The sequence below is a fragment of the Nanorana parkeri genome, unplaced genomic scaffold (assembly GCF_000935625.1).
Source record: "Nanorana parkeri isolate BGI_ZX_2015 unplaced genomic scaffold, ASM93562v1 scaffold292, whole genome shotgun sequence".
NCBI lineage: Eukaryota > Metazoa > Chordata > Amphibia > Anura > Dicroglossidae > Nanorana > Nanorana parkeri.
The window spans coordinates 659,136-681,430 of NW_017306560.1; the positions used below are offsets into that span (position 1 = coordinate 659,136).

A 22,295-nucleotide genomic window follows, 5' to 3' on the forward strand; every position below is an offset into this window, starting at 1 on the left:
AAACTAACCAGATTTCAGCTTCTTTTTAGGAGGAGGCTGACCATCTTGCTCTGTATCTCTCGCAGGAGAAGAGGCCCTTGCTGTGTGTATGTTCTGCCCATCAAGTCCTGAACTGGATTGCTGCTCAGGTTGACTCTTCATTCTTGTCACAGCACAGGCATTGTCTAACATACCATAAAGTGAATAGTTTGACAGCGAATGATATATTAGCATGTGGTAATAAAGACAGTTTTACATACATCATATACCTTATGGAAAAGATGCTTTTATGTAAAATACCAGTAAATTCATAGGTGAAGAGTGAAAAATTCCAAGGTAAAAATTTATCTTTTGCTTACATAACCAGTCTACTAAATCTTTCATGAAAAAAGTCAGAAAGGTAATTTCTAGAAATAAACCAATGACTGATTCACAAATATCTAAAGCTGTCCAGTGTAGGTTTATAGGGAAGTTTGCTTGATCAGTGAACTCGTATGTCTGAATCTCACCCAATCTACTGTAATCAATCTGCTGTATGTCCACAGCAGAACTGTAATTTAGAAAAACTAGGAAATCTTGTGAAAAATCTTACAATGTGTACTTACTAGTGTGATCATTTTCTGCAAACTGTATCTTAACCAATGGCCAAACTGCTAAGTAGCCAGTCGTATGCACCTATGGACAGGTTTAAAGTGACCCTATATCTTAAAAATGTGTTTATGTACCCTACCTAGTAACAAAAATGTATTTTATTTGTGTATCACTCAGCTGTAGAGCCTCAAATCGTCTCTGAATTCATGCTACCACTGTCCTTCCTTCTGCAGGGTGACTACTTTTGTTCCCCATGGTCCCTGTGTGTGTTGTAAAGTACTGCGCGGCCCGGTACCATTTGATCCACGGTCCGGTACTGGTCCGCGGCCCGGGGGTTGGGGACCACTGCTTTACAACACACACAGGGACCATGGGGAACAAAAGCCACCCTCCAGAAGGAAGGACAGTGTCAAGAAGAATTCAGTGATACACAAATAAGAGACATTGTTGTTGGTAATTTCTAAGATTTAACTCCTGAGTTTAGTGTAATATACATGTACATGACAGACGTATGACCAGACAGTAAATATAGCACCCCTGTCAACTTTGCCATCTCTGTTTGTGCTGTTTAACTGATCCCTTTCCAGGCAAATCACCAGAAGTGGATGGGGTAAAGCACAGCACATTCACATAGAACGTGTTTCAGACTTTTTTTTTTGCCCTTGTCAGACCTGCCCAGCTATAAAATACAGAGGAGGAATAGCTGGATTTTGTCACTCTGCTTTAAGAGACTAAGATCCAAGGAAACTCTGAAACTGTTTTCTCAAACTGTGGCTGCTTGTTTGTCTGAAATTTCACCTGTACTGTGCAGTGTTTATATTACAGGGTATTTTAAATGCAAATGTAAGTTCCTGGAATTTGTCTTTAAGGAATTACTCTTTATATCAGTGGTAGTCAACTATTATGAAAAAGGAAGTCTCTAGTGCAGCCCATGATGACACCATAAGTCCCCCTCAATTTTCAGTAAATGTAATGCTGCAGAAAGCAGACAGACTGCAGCCATGCCACAGGAGAAGACATGATGTAGGAGTTGTTGAAGAATTGGGACATGCTTCAGAAGATGGCAAAAACTGGGGGCACTTTTCATTAGACAGTCATAGATCAGAGACACATTATATGAGACTGCTAGCTATTACTGTTTGATTACGATTACAAATACGATTACAAAAGATGGTCATAAACTGGGGGCACTTTTCATTAGACAGTCATAGATCAGAGACACATTATATGAGACTGCTAGCTATTACTGTTTGATTACAAATCAATGTTTTCACACTTGTGCTTTTTACAGCCCCCTTAAACCTACTTGTGCCACATTTGATATTTCACTCAGGAGAATCCATTATAGAAGATCCAAGCAAAAAAAAAAGCCAAACAGAAAAATAATAAGAAAAAAAAATAGAAAAGGGATGGACAGCACAGAAAAAGTAAGATAGTGTAAGAGCATTAAACTGCCAGAAGCCAGTCTAAAATATTTTCCTTTACTGGTCTAAGCACCTAGAAAAGGAAAACACAGACCATCTGCATGGGCTCTGAGGTCTGCAAAATAAATGCCAATGGACTGCAGATTGGACACCAGAGCTTATTAACATCTTTGGTTTTGAAATGTCATATGAAATATATTAGTAGTAAAAATACAACAGAGCAATGCCCAAAGTACAAGTTACAGAAAAATTTGTTTTGGACTGCAATGCTCTCACCATCAATGGATGACCCAACTTTCAAGGAAGAATCTGGCTCTTTAGCAGAGGTAGTGCGTGTGTTAAAGAGGCTGGACGTGGAAGTGGAAGGCTGAGGTTCCTCAGAGGTAAAGGAAGAATCTTGAAGTGGAGACAAAACCTGCGTCTCCTCGCCGATCCCTGAGGTATCTAAAAATAGATAGGGGTGTACAAAACCAGCACGTTAATTTGAAATGTATGGGCTAGTCTTTAACACATAAGGAAACTGACAGTAGCAATGGTTGGTCGGGTGTATGGCCACCATCACTGTCACCTTCATAATTACATTGGGAAATAATACGGACAAATTAAAATAAACATTTGTGTGAGAATCTACCAGGCAGACATTAGCTTAACACTGGTTTGCCAAAAAAACTGAAAATGTGCATGGAAAGCACTGGCTGGGCTCCAGCCTGCTCAATATTGTACAACGCAACTGGATAAGGGCCTAGTTTTTATTTTTACAGCAGGGCTGAAGGAGGCAGAGACTCCTCTTTATCACTACATGGGAGAGCCTATTCAAACAAGAGATTGCAAATTCCAAAGAAAAAAACTTCTAAAAATCCATATTTATAATATAGAAAAATAGAATTTTTATACTCCTGTAAAATCCTTTTCTCTGCGTTCATTGAAGGACACAGGAACAGATCGTAGATCATGCACCGTAGGATTATTCGGCTGTTTGAGATCCGCAAACCACCAAAGAATCCTACGGTACATGGGTACATGATCTACAATCTCTTCCTGTGTTCTTCAATGAACGGAAGAGAAAATGAATTTTCGCACATATGGGCTGCTACAACCTGAAGGAGACAACCATCTGCAGTCCAGCTAACATACCTTCTGGTTCTTGTATATTGTCTTGTGCTGAACTCAAGGACTTGTACAGATATGCAACATCTGTAAACAAACAACTAGATTAACAAACAACTAGTTCATTTTACATTGGAAACAAAATATTGTATGCTATGGTCATAGGTGAGAGCGTTTGTGATACAAAATGTTAAAAGTTTGACATCTGCTATGCTGGCAGTCTGCTTCCTTCTTGTCAGATAATTCTGGTTTTCCAAAAAAACGTTTTTTTTATACTGATTACAAAGCGATAAAACAGTTTACATTTTAAAGTGAACCTGTGGCCAGGCAAAGAACACTATAGTGTTCTTAACAAGCAGTAGCTTGTTAAGGTAGCCTGCAGCTAAACAGGTCAGAGATGGCTTGTTAAAAATATGTAAATAATTGAATATCCATACCCTGGCCACAGATTCATTTAAAGCCAGCCACTGAATAAGTGATTATATGATCACAAAGCATGTGCACCAGTATGCAGGATGATGCCTGCTCCTTTGTTAAGTTGTCCACATCACTGCTTGCGTGATGTGGACACTTCCTATTGGCTGTCCAGTGTCGGTTTCCTCTCAGGATTCAGAAGCAATTATGTAGGCAATGACATCAGCGTGTGGGAACCTGTGCTGGATTACCGCTTCTCCATTCCAGGAAATTGTGTCAGCGAGGAACCCAGACTTAGGCAAGTATAAAATGCTTCACAAAATAGAATATGAAAATAAATAAATAAAAAACAACCTCTGAATGGGTTAGAGGAGATAAAAGGGGGCAATACATTTTGTCCAGAGGGGGGGCTTTAAATGCAACATTTTCCCATTTGCACCCTGTAGCAGCTGTCAGGGGGTCTACAAAATCACAAAAGAACTAACCTGTAAGAAAGACACATACAGTAAGTATCCATAAGTGCCCACTGCACCAATTTAATTTGGCTCTTCAAACTAGTCAAACAGTGGGCCGTCCTGCAGACCCCTAGACACAATAGCGGTGTAGGGGTCATTGGGAGGAACCACAATAGCCAGAGAAGGATATGTTATTTCACACGCCTGGCAGTGTTGAATCAGGTCAGTGCCAGTAGCACTGCTACAATGTGAAGTTTGTAAGCAAATCGGCCAATGGACAGGTACGCATAAGGCTGTTCTCTTTACAGGTTAGTTCTTAGTACCTGTAGACCTGCACTTTGAAAGTACTGTATTGGCTGTATAAGACTACTTTTTATGACTAAAAACATCCCCCGAAAATTGGGGGTCGTCTTATACGCAGGGTATACAATGTATACCTTTAGTTCGTTTAGGCCAAGGTGGCCCAAAACAAACATCCCTAATCTGTCAGCCCGCTGGATGTGTGGCAATACTGTATGTACAGTAGCTTCGGGTACATACAGTAGCTGAGCCAATCACGGTGAGCGATGTACACAACCTCTGCCAATCCAAGCAAGCTTTGTATTCATTAATAGAATACATTGTTCGCCATGATTGGCTCAGCACGGTATACCGTATGTAGCTGAAGCTACCGCACATCCATCCATGATATTTTTAAATGGTGTTGCCTCGGAAGTGGGGTAGTCTTATATGATGAGTATAGCCGAAAACCTATGTTTTAAGTGGAAAATTAGGGGGTCGTCTTATACACCCAGTCGCCTTATACGCCGGCAAATACGGTATCTGTTTTCCTTTTTCAAATGGGTTACAGTGTGCTCTGATCACAGACCCCGGCTGAAGGTTTAAACTCCTGGGCAACATAGTACTCATACCCCTTGGGCTTGGTACCAGGAGTAGCGGGGCTAGTGTATACTTGACCAAAAGTCAAGGACCTATGCACAGCCAAAGCTAAGGATGCAGGAGCTCCACAGAGACAAAAAATTGATATAAGCATTAAAGCTGAACTATGGGGGGAAAAAAAGTTTATCTAAAAGGAGAAATATGGAATGGGTGAAATACACTCATCCCAATAGGTAAAGCTGATGTGTGACACTAAAGCTGTCACATGCCGGCTCTATAGATCGAGAACTGAGTGATCACAAACTGCTTACGATCTTCTCCTCCATTCCAGTAAGAATATGTGTGCCTCTTGCATTTAGAAAATATTTTGTTTAGCCCAAAGTTCAGCTTTAAAGCATGTATTTGCAGTCACTACCAGGTACTCAACATCAGAAGTATTAACTTGATTACATTTTAGGCCATGCCATTTCGGAGACCTGCCATAGATTTTTTAATTGTACTTTTACTAAAGGTTAAAAGAAAACAAAACCAAAATAAAATAAGTAAGTAGTATGAAGGTGCAGCAGCAGAAAGAAGTAGTGATACATTATTTGAATAGCCACCATAGAATTTTAGGGAGTCTAGAGCTACAGGACCTTTTTGAAATTATCACTAAAGTCATAGCTATCGGGGGCGTGGCCAGCGGCTTCATGTAGGCAGACGTGTATAGGAGAGCTCCCGCCGTATATCCTGCAATAGATCCTGGGACACCCTGTCTATTGGCCCCTACCTTCCTCTCCTTCAATCGGCACACTCCTGCCTTCTGCCCGATCCACCCGCCTGCGCTCCGGTCACTGCCCGCGTCCGCCATGTCCAAAAAAAAGGACAATCAAAAAACGGGACCTGGGCCGCAAGATGGCGGCGGCCCGCACGGAGCGCCTCACACGATGCAGCAGCACTGCAGGGAGAAGGGCAACGAATTGAATGTATTCTTGCTAACTTTTATATCCCTCCGCCATTCTCCAGCGGTGCTCTTAAGGATTTCGCCAAATTCCTAACTGATAAGCTTCCTATTCCTGTTATTGCCGTTGGGGACTTCAATAATTGCATGGACCCTTATAAAGGACAGGTTTCCTAGAGCAGGCTCTGCTGAATCTCCGCTTATCACTCCCTTTAAGAAAATATGCTCCGAACTGGGTCTTTTAGATCTTTGGCGGATGCTCCACCCTCTAGAATATCAGTATACATGTTGCTCCAGCACACACAATACGCTATCTCGGATCGATTATGCTCTGGGCACATCCGAAATGCTCCCATTTGTCAGATCAGCGGAGATTCAGCCTAGATGCTTATCTGACCATTCCATGCTTCTCCTGGGCCTATCCACGGGCCGGCATCCCTTTTCAGTCAACTGGCGGCTACACCCCTTCTGGCTGTCTTTGATGTCCGACAGAGCACTGCTGGAGAAGGACATTTGCTTCTTCCTGTCAATCAACGTACCTTCTGCCCCTCCTGGGGTGGTGTGGGACACCTTGAAGGCCTACCTGAGAGGCCTGTTTATCAAGAGCATTAGCTCCATCAAATCCTCCTCTAGAAGGGCTGAGATGGAGGCACGTCAGTCGGTGGCGGAGAGTGAGGAGGTGTATGTGGGGGACCCTTCTGGGGGTACTCTCCGGGCCTGGAGGGAGGCACGGGCGCACCTGGAGAACCTACTTAAGCAGAAATCCCAACGTAAATTGTTTTTTTCTAAACGGGTGTACTGGGCGGAGGGAGATGCTACGGGCAAATTGAGTCAAAGCTATCATAATTGTAGTTTTATTTTTTAACATGAAAAACATTTGTAACTTACTTTGTTCTGGCTCATTTTTCTTATAAACAAGGTAGATAATATCACCATTCTTTAAGGGATATGTCTGTTTCTTTACCACCTTCTGCTGGTTGATCACAGTGCCATTTGTGCTGCAGGAAAGTACATAAAAAACAGAGTAACATGAAAACTGTAATCACTGCAAACACACAACAGTATTTGTAGTCTATTCATACACAACTAAAATTAACAACTTTCCATACTGCTAATCAAAGAGAAATATAGTTACATTTAGATTCTGCACTTAGTTTATGGCTTTAGGTTTGCCTTTTCTAACACAGGCATACTTGGTCTGAGACTGCTGATGAGAAGGATGGCAAGTTATGGCAAAAAAATTAGCTAGTTTCAGAGTTCTAAAGTTAGCATTACTTGTACACAACCCTTATTGAGGTCATAACCATCTGTTAGTTTAAAACAACATGGTCATCACCCAAAATTATCTTAAAGCACAGTTCCTTGCAAAAGAAGAAGTATCATACTTACCACTTCAGGGGCCTGTGTCTCCTGTCTACGCTCCAATGAAGCACTACAGCCTCTGTCATATCCCTCACTATAGGAGGCGTGTGTGTGTGTGAGATGCCTGTGTCCCTCATACCACTGCTCTTTCCTATAGTGATGTAGGGGCCAGAGGATCGAAACAACGCAAACTGTATGGAAAACAGGTATCCCACACTCTTAGAATCTTCAGCATTCGTCACTTCTAGCAGAGCTTCAATGCAGCAAAGATAGGAGACAGGCTGCCAGAGAAGTAAGCATAACACTTCTTTTGTAGGGAAGATTTTTTGGGGGTGATGATCATGCTGCTTTAAGATGATGAATTCCAGTCCTCAAGGCCAGCCAAATGTTTTTCAGTTCTTTACATTGACTTAAAGGAGAGAGTCTAAAGCTGGCCATACACCTATCGATTTTCTGCAGATTTTCTATGTTCAGATGGACAAAGTGCATCAGATTCCTCCATCTATGCTAAACTGTGTGGATGGAGGAATCTCCTGCTGGGCCAAGCTTCAGTATCTTGCTAGTCGGTCCAGCTGGCTCTCAAAATACCTGAACAATCTGATTGGATACAGGCATTGTTCAGGTATTTTGAGAGCCAGCTGGACCGACTAGCAAGATACTGAAGCTTGGCCCAGCAGGAGATTCCTCCATCCACACAGTTTAGCATAGATGGAGGAATCTGATGCACTTTGTCCATCTGAACATAGAAAATCTGCAGAAAATCTATAGGTGTGCGGCCAGCTTTAGTGTTATTCTTTTAAAAAGTTGAGTCCCAGATGTTGTTTTAGAAAAGGTGTTGGGACTGCACTTGTTTATGCCAGTGCCACTAAAACTGCACCCGGTTTCAGCAGCAATGCAGGGCTCCAACAGGGTTTAAAGGAGAACTATGAGGTGAGTGATTTCCACTTATTCTCATAGTTAGAGCCGACCTGTGACAAAGAAGCTGTCACAGGTCGGTTCTATTGAACTGTAAATGAGTAGAAATATGTAGCAAATCTGCTCACTTCCCAATCGTCTCCCTGCAGTGAGCGGTGACTGGCAGTCACTGCTCCGCGCAGGGATTCCCCCCTCCCCTCTCTGAACCGCCAGTGCTGAGTGGAGGAACGAATGGGGGGAGGGGTGGGCAGAGCCCGCTGTCACCTACGCAGCTGGTGTATCATGACAGTACTGTTGGGATCCGTCCTTGTTGCGGTGCTCTCAGTATATCATGGGCAATTGCCCGCTATAAACTGAGCTTTGGATCACGAGAGGAGCTTAGTATATGTCTTCTGGTGACCCTGAAGAGAACTATGGGGAAAAACACTTACCCCATACTTCTCTTTTAAATGGTGGAACTGCCAACTGTCAGTGATGACTGCGATCCTGAAATGATTAACTCCCAAATTTGCATTCCTGCTACAGAGGGACAAAGGCGTCCAAAAGTAAACAGCGAACTTTGACTTTCAATTCTGCTATGTTACATTAAAAAACAAAACAAACAAACAAAAAAACCCCAAACAGAACATTGATGTTGCTCCTCTGTAGCAAGCAAGAATATCCAGAATTTCCAGGTAGGAACATGTGACCTGCTGCCTTGTGACAGTGCCCGGGCCTAATAGCCAATTGCATGGGTACATCTGACAGTCTAACCAAGGACTTCTATCCTTAAAAGGGAAGAGTTCTAGATTCACTTAACCACCGCATTGCCCACTTCTGTTTTTTTTAAGGTTCTACATGTTGTGCATTAGGATTGCCCTTCTGCACACAACTTTTATAAACAGTGGTTATTTTAGCTGTTGCCGACTTCATTTCTCCTAAATAGGTGTTTCTGACTACAGAACTGCTGCTGACTTTTTTTTTTGTGCAACTTCTACATCTGGCACCAAAGATCATTCCACGGTTAAAGACATTTAGACCTAGCATCTTCCCTATTTTAATACTTGGGATAAACAACACCTGAACCTCTTGTCCATGTCTGGGTGCAATATGTTGCAGCCACATACAGTAAGGGAAAAATAAAAACATGCAGTACATCTCTCTAATGCGTGCACATTTCCCCAAGTTTTATCCCTTCAAAGACCCTGCAAGTTTAAAAAATACCGGTTGATCTTCCAAAAATGCCCTTAACTTTATCTTCTGTTTTTTTGTTGTGGACTGACAGCACCGAGGACCAGTCTGTGGCCTGACAGGAACTGGGCCGCCCGCAGTCCTGCTCCTTTTTAAGATCTTTCACATAGCTCCTTGCGACCAAGCAAGAGAGATCAGAGGAGGCTGTGCCTTGTGTACCGTTACCTCCGCGCCGTGTACACCCCCTCACCCCCCATCAGCCAGGCCGGGGAAACAGCAGCAGCACCATAACCGTGTGTGCGTCCAGGACCACTGCCTGCCTGTTCCACTGACCCTCCAATGTAGCCATCACATATGTGAGTAGTAAGATCCCATATTCCAAGAATTGCTTAGAAAAAAAGTCTTATTTGTTGCTTCAATGGTTTACAAATGGCCACACTAGTGGCAATCTGACAAAGTGATCATCTCAGGGAGAGACAACAGGCCTGCAATGTCCAGGAGACAGCCATGCAGAGGAGATGCTTAAAATAAGTACTCAATTACAAAGACATGGAAATGTACTGTATCAGAACACAACAGTACAATACAATAATATGATGTGGCTACAAAGACTGATTTGTGCACTACCCTCCTACCAGCTAAAACTTAAGAGAGTTCATCTGCACTGCAAGATATATAACGTTCTCTTCAGTCCGCTGTTTTGGACTGAAAATCGCAAGTAATGATGTCAGCCCTGCCAGTTGTCTTTTGCAAACTACTGAATCGATCTCACTCTCCACATGTCAATAATGATTTATGAGAGAACACAGGAAAGTTAACCATACACCTTACGATTATCGTACGAAACTTTTCATCCGATGATCGAACCGTCGTACAATTGTCGTACGGCAGCCCCATCATGCCCCGATTATCGCGAGGTTCAATCAGCGGTAGTTAAAAAAAACAAACACCTGGACATATTGCGGTAATCGACCGCACGTATTTGCGCTTGCGCATGAGCAGTGTTAGTCGTACGACTTTTGACGTACGGAAACGCCACCAACCTTGCCAAAATCGTACATTCGACTGAAGTTTTCTAACATGCAGGAAAGACAAAAGTTGTACGATTGCACAGTACTGGCAGTTGCACACTACCCATACACCTTACGATTGTTGTACGAAAAGTCGATCGCATACGATTATCGTACGATAATCGTAAGGTGTATGGGCACCTGAAGAGTGAACATGACAGCTCTACATTTTTCCTCAGGATCAGGTGAGCATATCTGCTTGATTCCATCCCCTATAGAAAAACGAACACTTAACCCTTGCAATGTGGGGATAGCCTCACTGCAAGGAAAGGTTTTTAAAATGCCCGGAGTTCTGCTTTTAACAAGTGTTTTGTATACGAGTATTATAGTAACCCAAAAACTATCTACTAGGGATTGGAAAATGAAATCCAATATTGCAAGAAAGCCATATACAGTACACTTCATTATAAAATATACCCAGTTTTTATTGCCCTTGGCTGAGCCTTCTAAACCATTTTCATATACATGAAGCAATGTATGCAAAGTTACCTAGTGTCCTCTAATGAAACAAGGCCAGACTTCTCATCCACTGTGATTTTACAGTGTTCTCCAGACACCAACTTGTTTCCAGGGAATGCCAGGTCACAGCCTGTAGGAACAAAAACAGATCAGATCTACCACATTATACAGAATAGTGTTAGCAATAAAGCATATGACTTTCCCCTTAAATCCCTGATCCCTTGTGTTAACAAGGGGTAGCAGGCATGGCCAGCAGCAACAGGGGGGCTTTATAGGGGTTTTCTGCCTTCCTCTGGATCAACAGTGGGTAATTGTGGGCATAGCGTTCTGTTTAGGCTTTTTCTTTTTGTTCCCCCCCATATCTCTATAGGTTAAACTCGATGGACATGTTTTTTTTCAACCTACGTAACTATATAAAGGATAGTGGCTAATGAGAGGTCGTTGGTTTTGGATCAGTTTTCTAAAAAACTGTTCACATTCTTTAGTACATACAGATGTTTCCACACAACCAGCCTGGGTGGCAATTCTGTAGGATTACATTACCTAAAGTCTTTTCACCTGATTAATGTTTTAGGGTCTGCCACAGTCAGACACCCTCAAGCTAAGCGTATACACTACAACTAAAGGTGGCCATACACTCTGCAACCATCGCAAGACTTTAGTCTTGCGATGGTTGTACAGGGATTTAAAAAAACGTACGATCTGCCTATCTTGGACAGGCAGATCGCACTCTCGATCATCGCAAGCCCGCCCCCCTGAGGGGCGGGCGTCCGGTGACCGCAATGCTGAACGGGCAGTGTGCGCGTGCGCACACCGGCCCGTTCGGCATTTGTCTTCCGAGCACCGTTCTAACCAGCCGAGAATCGTACGATTCCCGGCTGGTTTTCGAACATACTGGTTCGACGGAAGACGTGCGACCGTACAGTAGAAACGGTCGCACGTCTCCGTTCACACTGCTCGATTATCGTATGAAAAACCGATCGCATACGATTATCGTACGATAATCGTGCAGTGTATGGGCACCTTAACTGATCCTCATTATATAGAGATTTTAAATCATGCAAAAGCTTTTCAGATTCTCAGGTTTGTTCAATAAGGCATTACAAAATGCAGTGATAAAAAAAGTATAGTAATCAATAGCAGCCAATCAGGCCTTGGTTATAGGACACCAAAAGTGATTGATTTCTGTGGGTTACTGCACCTTGCATATCATCAGTGCCCTTTGCACTGCTCAACTGAACATGCCTAGTTAATGTAGTTAACAAATACCTACTCAATACCATTAAAGCCAGTTCTGATGGCAAAGTCTGGTCATTTGTATTTATAAATGTGTGTCTATTGGGTCACTAAGATAAAACAAAGAGGATTCTCATACATCTTATTTACTAATACAGGATGTTGTGTATTCTAACAGTTAAATATAACACTTAATATGATGGGCTACAGAAATAAACAATAACATAGTGGAAATGCATGTGTAAGCTATACCATAACTATACAAAGTAAACAGAAAAAAATAACAGTTTAAATACAAGATGTTGGTTATAGGAAATTTTAAACTGATGTAAATCTACTACTACAGTAATTATTTTCTAATGCAGGATATAAAGAAATGTTGGTGTTTCTAAAGGACTTTTTCCTTGTTTGGGATATTTTTACACAGATAAACTCCCCTAAAGCAGCTCCAATACCGGCCTACCTTTCTGTTATAGAGTTTATGCCAGAAAGATATTATTCTCTTTTTTTCTACTATATTCCGTTTGGTAGGTAAGATGTGACAAGAAAACAGATCACATTGGGGGGACTTTATCACAGCAATTGCGAGTGTTTGAACTTGCACGGAATATATTTGCACCAGATTTAGGATACTAGTGTAATGTTGTTGATAAATGAGGTTTAATAGACTCCAGGAAAGAAGACTCGTAACTCCAGGCAAAAAGCTTAACTGTCGCTTCTTGAAGAAGTGGTCGCGGGGACTTCTTAAGTTGTGATTGTTTTCTTAGGTGATGCTCCAGTTTCATACAGCCCAGAACAAGTGCAGATGAAAACAGGTGCAAAACAGTTGCAAAAAACGTGCATATGGAAAAGTAGTGCAAGCTCTGATCAAAACAGGGGCACATGTTAAAAGACAGATTTGCACATAAAAAAAAAAATAGAAAAAAAAGGAAGATCTAAGAGGCTAAGACTGTCGCAATTGCTCTGATAAATCCCCTCCCCCATTATATTTTGGTAACTAGATGGGTCTAATATCTGTAAGTCAGTATATGAATTCCTTTTTCTCTTTTTTTTTTTTAATTTCACTGTCCTCTATTTATATTTTCTCCACCTTTACATGCATGCAGGCCATGCTGTCCAACAAAATTGATGGCTACACTATCACAGTTACATCCCCAACACACACTGGTGCATCCTCTATACCAGGGGTGCCCACAATTTTTTTTTTGTTAAGATCTACTTTTCAAATGACGAGCTACATGAGATCTACCAACGAAAAAAAACCCTCCCTCGCTCTCCTGGCTGTCTCTCCTCGCTCCCTCTACTGGCTGTCATTCCTCGTTTTCTCTCCTGGCTGTCTCTCTGCACTCTCTTGGCTGTCTCTCCTTGCTCTCTCCCCTGGCTGTCTCTCCTGGCTCACCTTGCTGTATTTTGCAAACAGGCTGTGTAAACTAATATTCTTTGATGTAATACATAGCACTTCAACCACCAGTATCCAACAGAAAGGTGTCAGGGAGCTTGGCTCAGCCGACTCAGGCTAATAGGTTATCATGTGTGCACAGCTAAATAAATATACCAAAATGGAATAGTGGCCGCCATTCACACCCTTCGTGATCTACCAGCATCAGCTTTGAGAGCTACTGGTAGATCACGATCTACCTAATGGGCACCCCTGCTCTATACTGTGCGGCTAAGGGCACTTCTGGGTTTTGCCTGTATCTGCCATTTAAACTCAATCAGTACATACAGTCTCTGCCTGAGCAAGTTCTCTGCTTATCTGAGTTACTGAAGCCAATATTTACCTCTGCATTAGCCAGTCAGTATTTGCCTCAGCATTACTGGTAAGCTCCGCTGCACCCACAGTCTCCAGTGCACTTGCAGCCCCTGTTGCACCTCAACTGATCCCACAGCCTCTGCAGCATTCACAGTCTCAGCCTCCGCTGAACCTGCAGTCCCTGCTCTATTTACAGCTGGAATCTCTGCAGTTCTCACTGCATCCACAATAAGAACCTCCACTGTGTCTGTAGCTTCAGCCCCCATTGCACCTACAGGCTCAACTGCATCCACAACCTGAACCTCATCTGCACCTACAGCCTCAAGCCTCTGTTGCACCTCCTCTGCACCTGTGGCCTCAGGTCTCAGTCCTGCATCCAGGTCCCCAGGTGCTGCGTGCCTCTCTCACTCCAGTTCCTAGTTACCTGGTACCTTACCTCCTTGGTGTCTGCAAGAATCTTTTGTGTGAGCTTGGAGTAACCAGCAGTTAAGCCCAAACTCCCATGAAGGGATCCCTGGTGAACCGCCAGCTACCTCTTCGATTCCAGATGACCAGGGTCCTCCTACCAGCTTTTGACATACTGACAAAAGGTGCTTACAACAGTCTGAAATGAGGCAGGCATATGGAGGAAGAACTACCGTATTTTTCGCTCCATAAGACGCACTTTTTTTTCCCCCAAAAGGAGGGGGAAAATGTGCCTACGTCTTATGGAGCGAATACCTATTGCCCGACGCCCGGGACATGCAGTTTCGGGCGTCGGGCGAGTAGTTTCTTTTTGTACATTCAGCCCTGCTCCTGACAAGCAGAGCTGAATGTACAGTGGGAGCCGCTGCTCGTTTAATACAAGGGACCTAATTATATCCCTTGTATTAAATCGAGCGATTGTGTCCGCCCCCCGCCGTGGTTTCCTCTGGGGGACCGTGATCAGTCACTGTCCCCCATAGGAGCTCACCATAGAGCCCCTTGAGCAGACGGAGAATGCCGTTCTTCGTCTGCGCTGTGTGATTACTGAGACAGCGCCACCTGTCTCAGCGGTCACTAACTGCAGCTTCTGTGACAGAATTTCCGTCACAGAAGCCCTGCGTCCTATCGTCCGGAGTGTCTTATAGACCGCAAAATAAGGTAGTCACTAGTTATCTCACAGATTTTTCCCTATTACTGACTTGCCAATGCCTTGTTCTGTACTGTGTCTTTGTGTGGAGACAGCAATCTTGGAATAAACAGCACTTTGCTACCTCGTGTCAGTCTCTAGTACATCACACAGCACAGTCCTGCAATGTCCCCATGTTTTGTCTCTCCGAGGTCTCTAACTTTCTGTACTGGGCTGACAACACTACCTCTGTTGCACTGCAGAGATGTACTGTGTATGGTTATTTCCTAATTTACCCAGTTATATACTTTAAAGACCATTTCAACCTTTGTAAATGATTAGCATTTATTGTGGTAATGTAGAGGTGCAGTGATGATATATATTTGTGCACATTTTCATGACTCACATTGCAAGATTTCTTCATTTTTTTAATCAAGTTTTTATCAGGCCTGAAGCCTAGAAATTCAACATTTTCTCCACAGGAAGCTCAGTCTGACACCGGGATCGGATATAAAGTAGGCTCTAAGCAGCTCTCCACCCTCCCTGTTATTCATTGCAACACAATCAGTAAAACAGCAACTCTGCCTTTGCACACAATACACTGTCCGAGGAGGGGGTTGCCATATGAATACTAAATGAATAGGGGGTGGAGAGGCAATTTGTAAACACATCACTTGCAAAGCACAATTGCAGTCATTTCCATGAGAATATGAAGAGGAAAGCTAACAAAAAAAAAAAAAGTACATTTCTGTGTTCGTATACAGCAACTGCATATGCCTGCTTCACGTTTACTTGGTGTACATTGCTGAAGTATGTTTGTTTTTTTTTTTAAATACCTACGCAAAGGTGGAAATGGGCCAGCAGTGTAGTATTGTCACTCAGGAATGAAAGAAAGCATTCGATTCCTGGTTGGTGAAATAAGTCAGAACCTTGATGTAAACCTCCTGGAGTAACAGGTTCTGAGATTCGAAACCTACAGATTCGCAGCCAAAATGGGATAACACCTATTTTATATTTGTTACATGTTCACATTTCCACAGCATAAGCTAAAAAATAAATAAATAATGCTTCTTGCAGTTTAAATTGCTTTTACTTGGCTTAGGGTTTTTTGGCTTCTTAAGGGTTTAAACTTCTACTTGCTTCCCCTTCTTTGTAATGTTAGGAATCGGTTTGTTCATTATAATTTGTAAAGTAGATTTGAACACTGGCTGTCCTAACAAAAGGATTATGGATTAAAAGAATGGCTTGTGTATTATATGTTAATGAAGTCAATGAGAGAAACACAATCTTCAAATTTTAGTCTTATTTCTACACGGACAGATCACTGTGAAGGCGCTTAGAAAAGAACCTGGCTTCAGCCATGTTGCTTGCTGCAACAAAACATCTAAAAAGGTAAGACATATTCATAAAAATACATTTTTCATTATGCTGCGTGAGTAGGAGCACATAACACACCGAGGGGTCAGTGAAATAAAAATATACTTTTAGTAAACCGTGTCATTCCTCCTGCTATTCCACCTAACATTACCCGTGCATAGGGGCTGCTGCTCTCTCTTATCACTCTAGCAATGCCTAGATTACAGCTGAATATCTGGGCGAATGCTGTTCGCACAGCATTACAGCTGCTAGATGGAACGCAGGAGCGCAAGAAATTCCTATGCTGGTCTGGCTCAATCTAGCAGCTGTACTGCAATGTGCACAGCATTCACCCAACTGTAAGCTGTGTGAAGTGTTTATACATCAGCCCCATAGTGTAAAAATACACTCAACTTACTTTCAGCATCCTTGCTTCGGGAAAGAAGGGATCATATGTAGACAGACTGTAAAATTCAACTTAACCTTCTAAAATTTGAGTTCCAGTCTAGATTTTCACAGGTGCTAAAAAACAGCTGTGACATGAGATGGGGGCAATAAAAAGCTTACAACCACCTCTATGCACAGGTACTGTTAAATGGGCTAGCAAAAAGAAGGACATGGTTAACTTTAAGTGATACTAGAAATGCTTTGAGAAGCTCAGGAAATAGTCTTTGAAATATAAAATAAAAACTCACCTTGAGTGTTAAATAAAAGATTCACACAGACCCATAACAAAGAAGAATTAAGAATATAAAAAAGCCAATCTGCAAAATGGCCACCATCAGTCTTTTAAAAAGCCCTATTTGCATCTCAAGTGGTAACAATATAATTCCTATGGGGTTTTTTTTAATTGGCAACCATTTGTATGTAAAAAACACAGAGGGAAATGTATCAAATCTGGAGCAGTTCCCCATGGCAACCAATCATCTTCTCTCTTTCATTTCCAAATCTTAACTGAACAAACAGAAGAGAGAAGCTGATTGGCTGCCATGCATAGCTGCTCCAGTTTTGATAAATTCCCCACTGCGTATGGGGAAAACAGTCATAACATATGTGGAGGAATTCATAGAACTGAGGGTCATGCCTCCTCTGCATGTCACACCAGCTGTCAAGCACAGATACAGCACTGACAGCAGGGAAGGGGGAAAGACAACTATTTATTCTGGTTGTCTAGTTCAGGAGATCCGCTAGTTTGCATATTAGCAGCCAATCCTGGTTCAGTAAGAGAGAAAACATTTGTAATAGGAAATATCCAGAGATGTGAACAGACAAATATTAAAGACTATATAAAGTTTGTATGCACACGATTCATCTATAACCTTTTTCTCATGCCTGAAATGGTATAGGTTACACAATTACCTTTCTTTCTTCCAATTGTCCATTCCTTCTTGCACAGGAAAAGCTCAGAAGCTGCCTCTGTCTCCGCTCCGAGCAATCGGCTCAGCTTGCCCCAGGGCTTCTTTTCCCCTAAGCCTTCCATCTCAATTCACATCTGAAACAATCAGGGAAAAGCCACAATGAGTTGGGGGCAGGGAGAAGCAAACTTATGCATCAGAGAGACGAGAGAGAGGTCCCCTCCCCACCAACCAGACACAACAGTAGCAACGGCTCAGACTAGAGTACATGCTATTATTCCATCCAGCTGACATCCAAGGTACTAGAGACAGGCATAATAGCATTAACCCTTACATCGCAAGCAACAGTGCCGCAACAAAAGAACAATATGGCAATATGTTTTGGTGGATGAGTCCCGGCTAGCTGCAGTGATGCTGCTTTCCGGCATGATGTAGAATGCACAATACAGCCTTGCTTTATTCTTTGAAGTTCCTTGTACTGTTTCATTATATTACAGTTAATTGGTATCAATGAACCTTACCATGAAATCCACATTGTTTCCTGTAATCAGTGAGAAAATTAGCACTGAATAAAATCAAATATAGCGTAGTATGGAAGTCCTGAACACAAGACGCCTGTGACACAAAGGATAGGATTGTGAGGTTATTCTTCCATGCTTTCTGCCACCCGTGACTACTACTAGTAAGAAGAGGGATGCATTAGACAGCAGACATGCAAAGACATTATTGTCCTTCGCCTTATTCTCGGAGGTTTTGCTATTCCAGTCTGAGAGTGGGGGTTGGTGGCAGCTGCCTGCGAATGTGGGAGTATGATTGGGTGATGAGGTGCCATGGAATTTGAGTCCACGGTGGGGAGGTGCAGGGTTTAGCAAGGCAATGCTCTTATGTATGTGGGAAAATTTCGCCGTGAACAGTTTGGTTCCTGCTTAAAATAATAAAGCCTGCCCAGAACAAAAAAAAAAAAAGAAAAAAACATTTAACCCCTGCACCTAGAATCGCAGCGCACAATACAAGCAATGCTTTTCATATGCGCACTGCTAGGTGGCAGAATACTTGTGCTTTCGGGCTGGGGGGTGCAAATGATGAACTGTGGAAGAAAAGAAAAACCAATACATAAACACAGGAAAAAACACAGGAGAAACGTACCAAAAGAAAGACACAGCACTGCAGAAACACACATCTGCCTATTAAAAACATTAGCTGCAATGGAAACATCTGAAAGCTATCAAGAGTCACTGTTGTCGAATTTACCTTTGTCGTTTTCAGAAAGGAACATGATCCTGAGCAAACATCACTGCAAAGCCATGCTGGTAGGATCACTGACTCCTGTCTAAATTAACATGTGTCTATGTGAGATAAGGACCTTAGATTGTAAGCTCCTGAGGGCAGGGACTGATATTAACGTGCACTGTGTAAAGCACTAGTCAGCGCTGTATAAATCACACCTGTAATGAGTCAATAAATCCCGCCTGTAAAATCCAGTCTGCCCACCATCTATTAAACAAGGTTGATGCAGGAATAGTTTTAACTAAAGGAAACAGACTGATCCCTCCAAGACATTATGGCCTGCGGTCTGTCCTAATGAGGAGGCCTAGTGATCAGGGAATAGCAAACCACTGAAAACTAAAATAGACATGGCTGGCAACAAGTAGAACAATCTGGACAATATATACTCACAGGAAGAAAGAGCAGGACTATAAAGAAGCAGAATGTCCTAGTCATGTACGAGTGCAGCTACAGACACAACTTCATCAGAACACAGGGCTCGCCTAGTCCCTGGCACTAGCAGGGAAGGAGGAGGTGCTCACGTACATTACTGAGCCTCCAGCACTGGGCCTGTACTCTCCTGCCTCCTCGCACCGCACTGACACTTCGTCACAGCTTTAGCTACAGGGTGGCAGCGTCCTGCCATGCGGCTGTCCCGGTCACTGCCCACCCGGGAGACCATTACCAGCTCTCCTGTCTCCTCCGACGTCTCATCCGCGGCCGCCTCCCTGTCACAACACAAGCCAGGCAGCGTCAGCTGCTCAGGGGGCGGAGCCTACTCGGAACGTGGCGTCTCCTGTGGAAACCCCCCCCCCTCTCCCGGTGTAATGGGCGGGGCCACAGCGGCGACGGAGAGCCCATCTTTGATGAGGGGAATGCCAGTAGGTCGTCCTAGTTCTACCTGCAGTGGTGTGAGGTGATTTGAACAGGAGTCTGTGTACGCAGGGGACAATGCAGGCTGCTACTGAGCATGTTGGAGCCTAGACCCAGACTCGGGAACAGTATAGGCTTAGATTGTTCTGGAACAGGGTGACCCCAGAAAAGCACTGAAGTCAGAGACACCAAGGATGGGGATGTGTAACTACAAGAGAACCTCATAACTTTCACAACTCCCTTCCTGTACTTGGACAATCAACATGTGCACATTCCATGGTGATTGGAAAGGCATATTCAAAAAATTAAAGCAGAACTCTGGGCAAATCCTATCATAACCCTGCACTGCATGCACTATTTTATGCCATCGCACTGGACCAGAATGCATGCATTGATGTGCCACGCATCATCATCTTCTGGTCCAGGCGATTGCACTGCGGGAGGGGGTGTGTGGCTGCGGTGCCATTGGCTTAAATGCACCGCCACGCCCCAGAACACAGGGAGCCGACCAGGATGCAATCCAGTGCGTTGCAGCAACTAATCGTGCTAGAACGCACTGGAAGTGGTGTGAACAAGCCCTGAATTCTGCTCTATACTCTGTACTGATCTGCCACATCTACCCCTGCAGCGACTCACCACCCAAGACATCAGGCCAGCACCCTGGAGCAGAACAGTAGCACAGAGTATGTAGCAAATTCATATATTATTCTTCATTGCTGTATAATGTATTACTGGGATTTGTAGTCCTCTATAGCGGATGGTATTATTCTTCAGGGGTAGAACTACCAGGGGCACAGAGGTTTCATCTGTGACTAGGCTCCGGTCGCTCCACCGCTGTCCTAAAATCATTAGTCTGTATTGTCTTAGAAAAACTGTCACATGACACTAAAAAAGAAAGTGTCAGGAATTGGTATCGGCGAGTACTCAAGGAAAAGTATTGGTACTAGTACTCAGCCTAGAAAAAATGGTATTGGTGCATCCCTACTCTCCTCCATGGACATACAAAAGCTAATGAACTACAAGTGCGGTGCATAGGCAGCCATGGGGGGCGGAGGGGCACAAAAATCCTTGCACCGTGCCCTGGCTTAAGCGGGGGGGGCAGGGGGGTGGGGTGAGGCTGAAGAGAGCTGTCTAAGAGCAAGCCAGGATCGTGTTTAGGGGGACAGTTAAGAAAATGAGCAATATAAATAGTCCTTCAGAAATGTCTCTGCAACAGGTTTACCGAACTGTACGTCTGTATTCCTGGGCAGCAAAGTGTGGCAGTTGGCAAGGTTTTAGGGCTTGTTCACACCAAATCCAGTGCGTTCCAGCACGGTTGGTGGCTGCAATGCTCTGGATTGCATAGAGCAAGCCTCCCTGTGTTCTGGGGGCGGGAGGGGGGGTGGTGGTGCACTCAAGTCAATGGCACCACAGCCATGCCTCCCGGCACGCGTGGCACAGCAATGCCCGCGGTCCGGTGCAATTGCAGGAGACTTTCATTATGCGATCCAGTGCGTTCCGGGTCACTAACTCTGCTGGAACGCACTGGATTAGGTGTCAACAAGCCCTTAAAACAGATTTATTACTGAAGATGTGACGGATTTCACTCAAACAGAAGCATATTTAAGACGTGTTTAGGGTCAGGTTTTATGTTATTGCAGTAGAATAATTGGAGCAGCTGAGGAAGGAATCTATGACTCTAGCTGTAACACTGAAATACATCTATAGCAAGCTCTTACTCTCACACTGACTCCCCACCGTGAGAGCGTTACAGCCGCAGGTACTGAGCACCTCTCCACTCCAAATTCCAAGTTTCCCACAAGGTCAGCACTCCACAAATCTTCACTGAATAGAAAATCTTTTATTCAAAAGATATTGGACACATTGTGAGACCTTCAGCATAGACCACCAGTCACTAACGCATTTCACTCATAGGTTTTGCTTGATTAAGCCCAAGTTGGTGAAATGCGGTAGGGGCAGGTGGTCTATGCTAGAGGAATGTTAATGTGTCTATAATATTTTGCATAAAATATTTTTTATTCAGTGAATATGCATGGAGTGCTGTCCTTGTGGGAAACTTGAAATACATTTGTCTCCTAAATTGTCTCACTGCCCTTGTATAGCACTGGTTTGCCATACGACAGAATTGATAAATGTCCCCCAATGTGTTTCGCATGGAATTTATTGCAACATATCCAGGTTTTGAATGCGTTGTCCCCATAACTGGGTGTGAAGTTGGGGTGACCTAAGTTTGCTGACATGGGTGAAGGGAAAGCTATGGCAGCAAATGACTTCAAAGTGGGGCTGACCAGAGGGTGATGTTTGAGCAAAGAGTTAGCAGTGTAAGAGGGAAGAGTGTGCTATCCTGTTCAGTGAGTTGGTGACAACACCAGTCAGTTAGGTGGGATAAATGGGTGGCAGTATGGTACAGAATATGATCCAGGAATCCACTACGAGGAGAATATCGCTTGAGACAGGGGCGGACTGGGCCAGGGGGCAGGGTGGCAATTGCCCCCCGGGCCTCTCTGCTGCCTTTAAAAATGGCCGCTGCCCGCGGCCGTCAGGGGGCCTGTCACTGGCCCCCGCTAAAAGAATCCTCCGGCCGCCGGTGCAGTGGCTCCC

The 22,295-nt window shown here is 43.6% G+C and overlaps 1 protein-coding gene across 3 annotated transcripts in view; it reads right to left on the bottom strand.

Annotated features, from left to right (window-relative positions):
• Nucleotides 1–19,642, bottom strand: part of CHFR (checkpoint with forkhead and ring finger domains) — a 43,552-nt gene extending 23,910 nt beyond the window's left edge. The window contains exons 1-7 of one of the 3 annotated variants that reach the window (XM_018557623.1): nucleotides 19,507–19,642; nucleotides 17,560–17,692; nucleotides 10,796–10,895; nucleotides 6,678–6,787; nucleotides 3,129–3,188; nucleotides 2,271–2,438; nucleotides 15–164 (exon numbers count right to left, since the gene is read on the bottom strand). In XM_018557623.1, coding sequence (XP_018413125.1) covers nucleotides 15–164; nucleotides 2,271–2,438; nucleotides 3,129–3,188; nucleotides 6,678–6,787; nucleotides 10,796–10,895; nucleotides 17,560–17,680 — 709 coding nt within the window. In that variant the 5' untranslated portion in view covers nucleotides 17,681–17,692; nucleotides 19,507–19,642. Of the gene's footprint in view, nucleotides 1–8; nucleotides 165–2,270; nucleotides 2,439–3,128; nucleotides 3,189–6,677; nucleotides 6,788–10,795; nucleotides 10,896–17,559; nucleotides 17,693–19,506 lie in introns of all 3 variants that reach the window. The other 2 variants (XM_018557622.1, XM_018557624.1) reach the window with 2 other exon arrangements.
• Nucleotides 19,643–22,295: the final 2,653 nt, after the last annotated feature.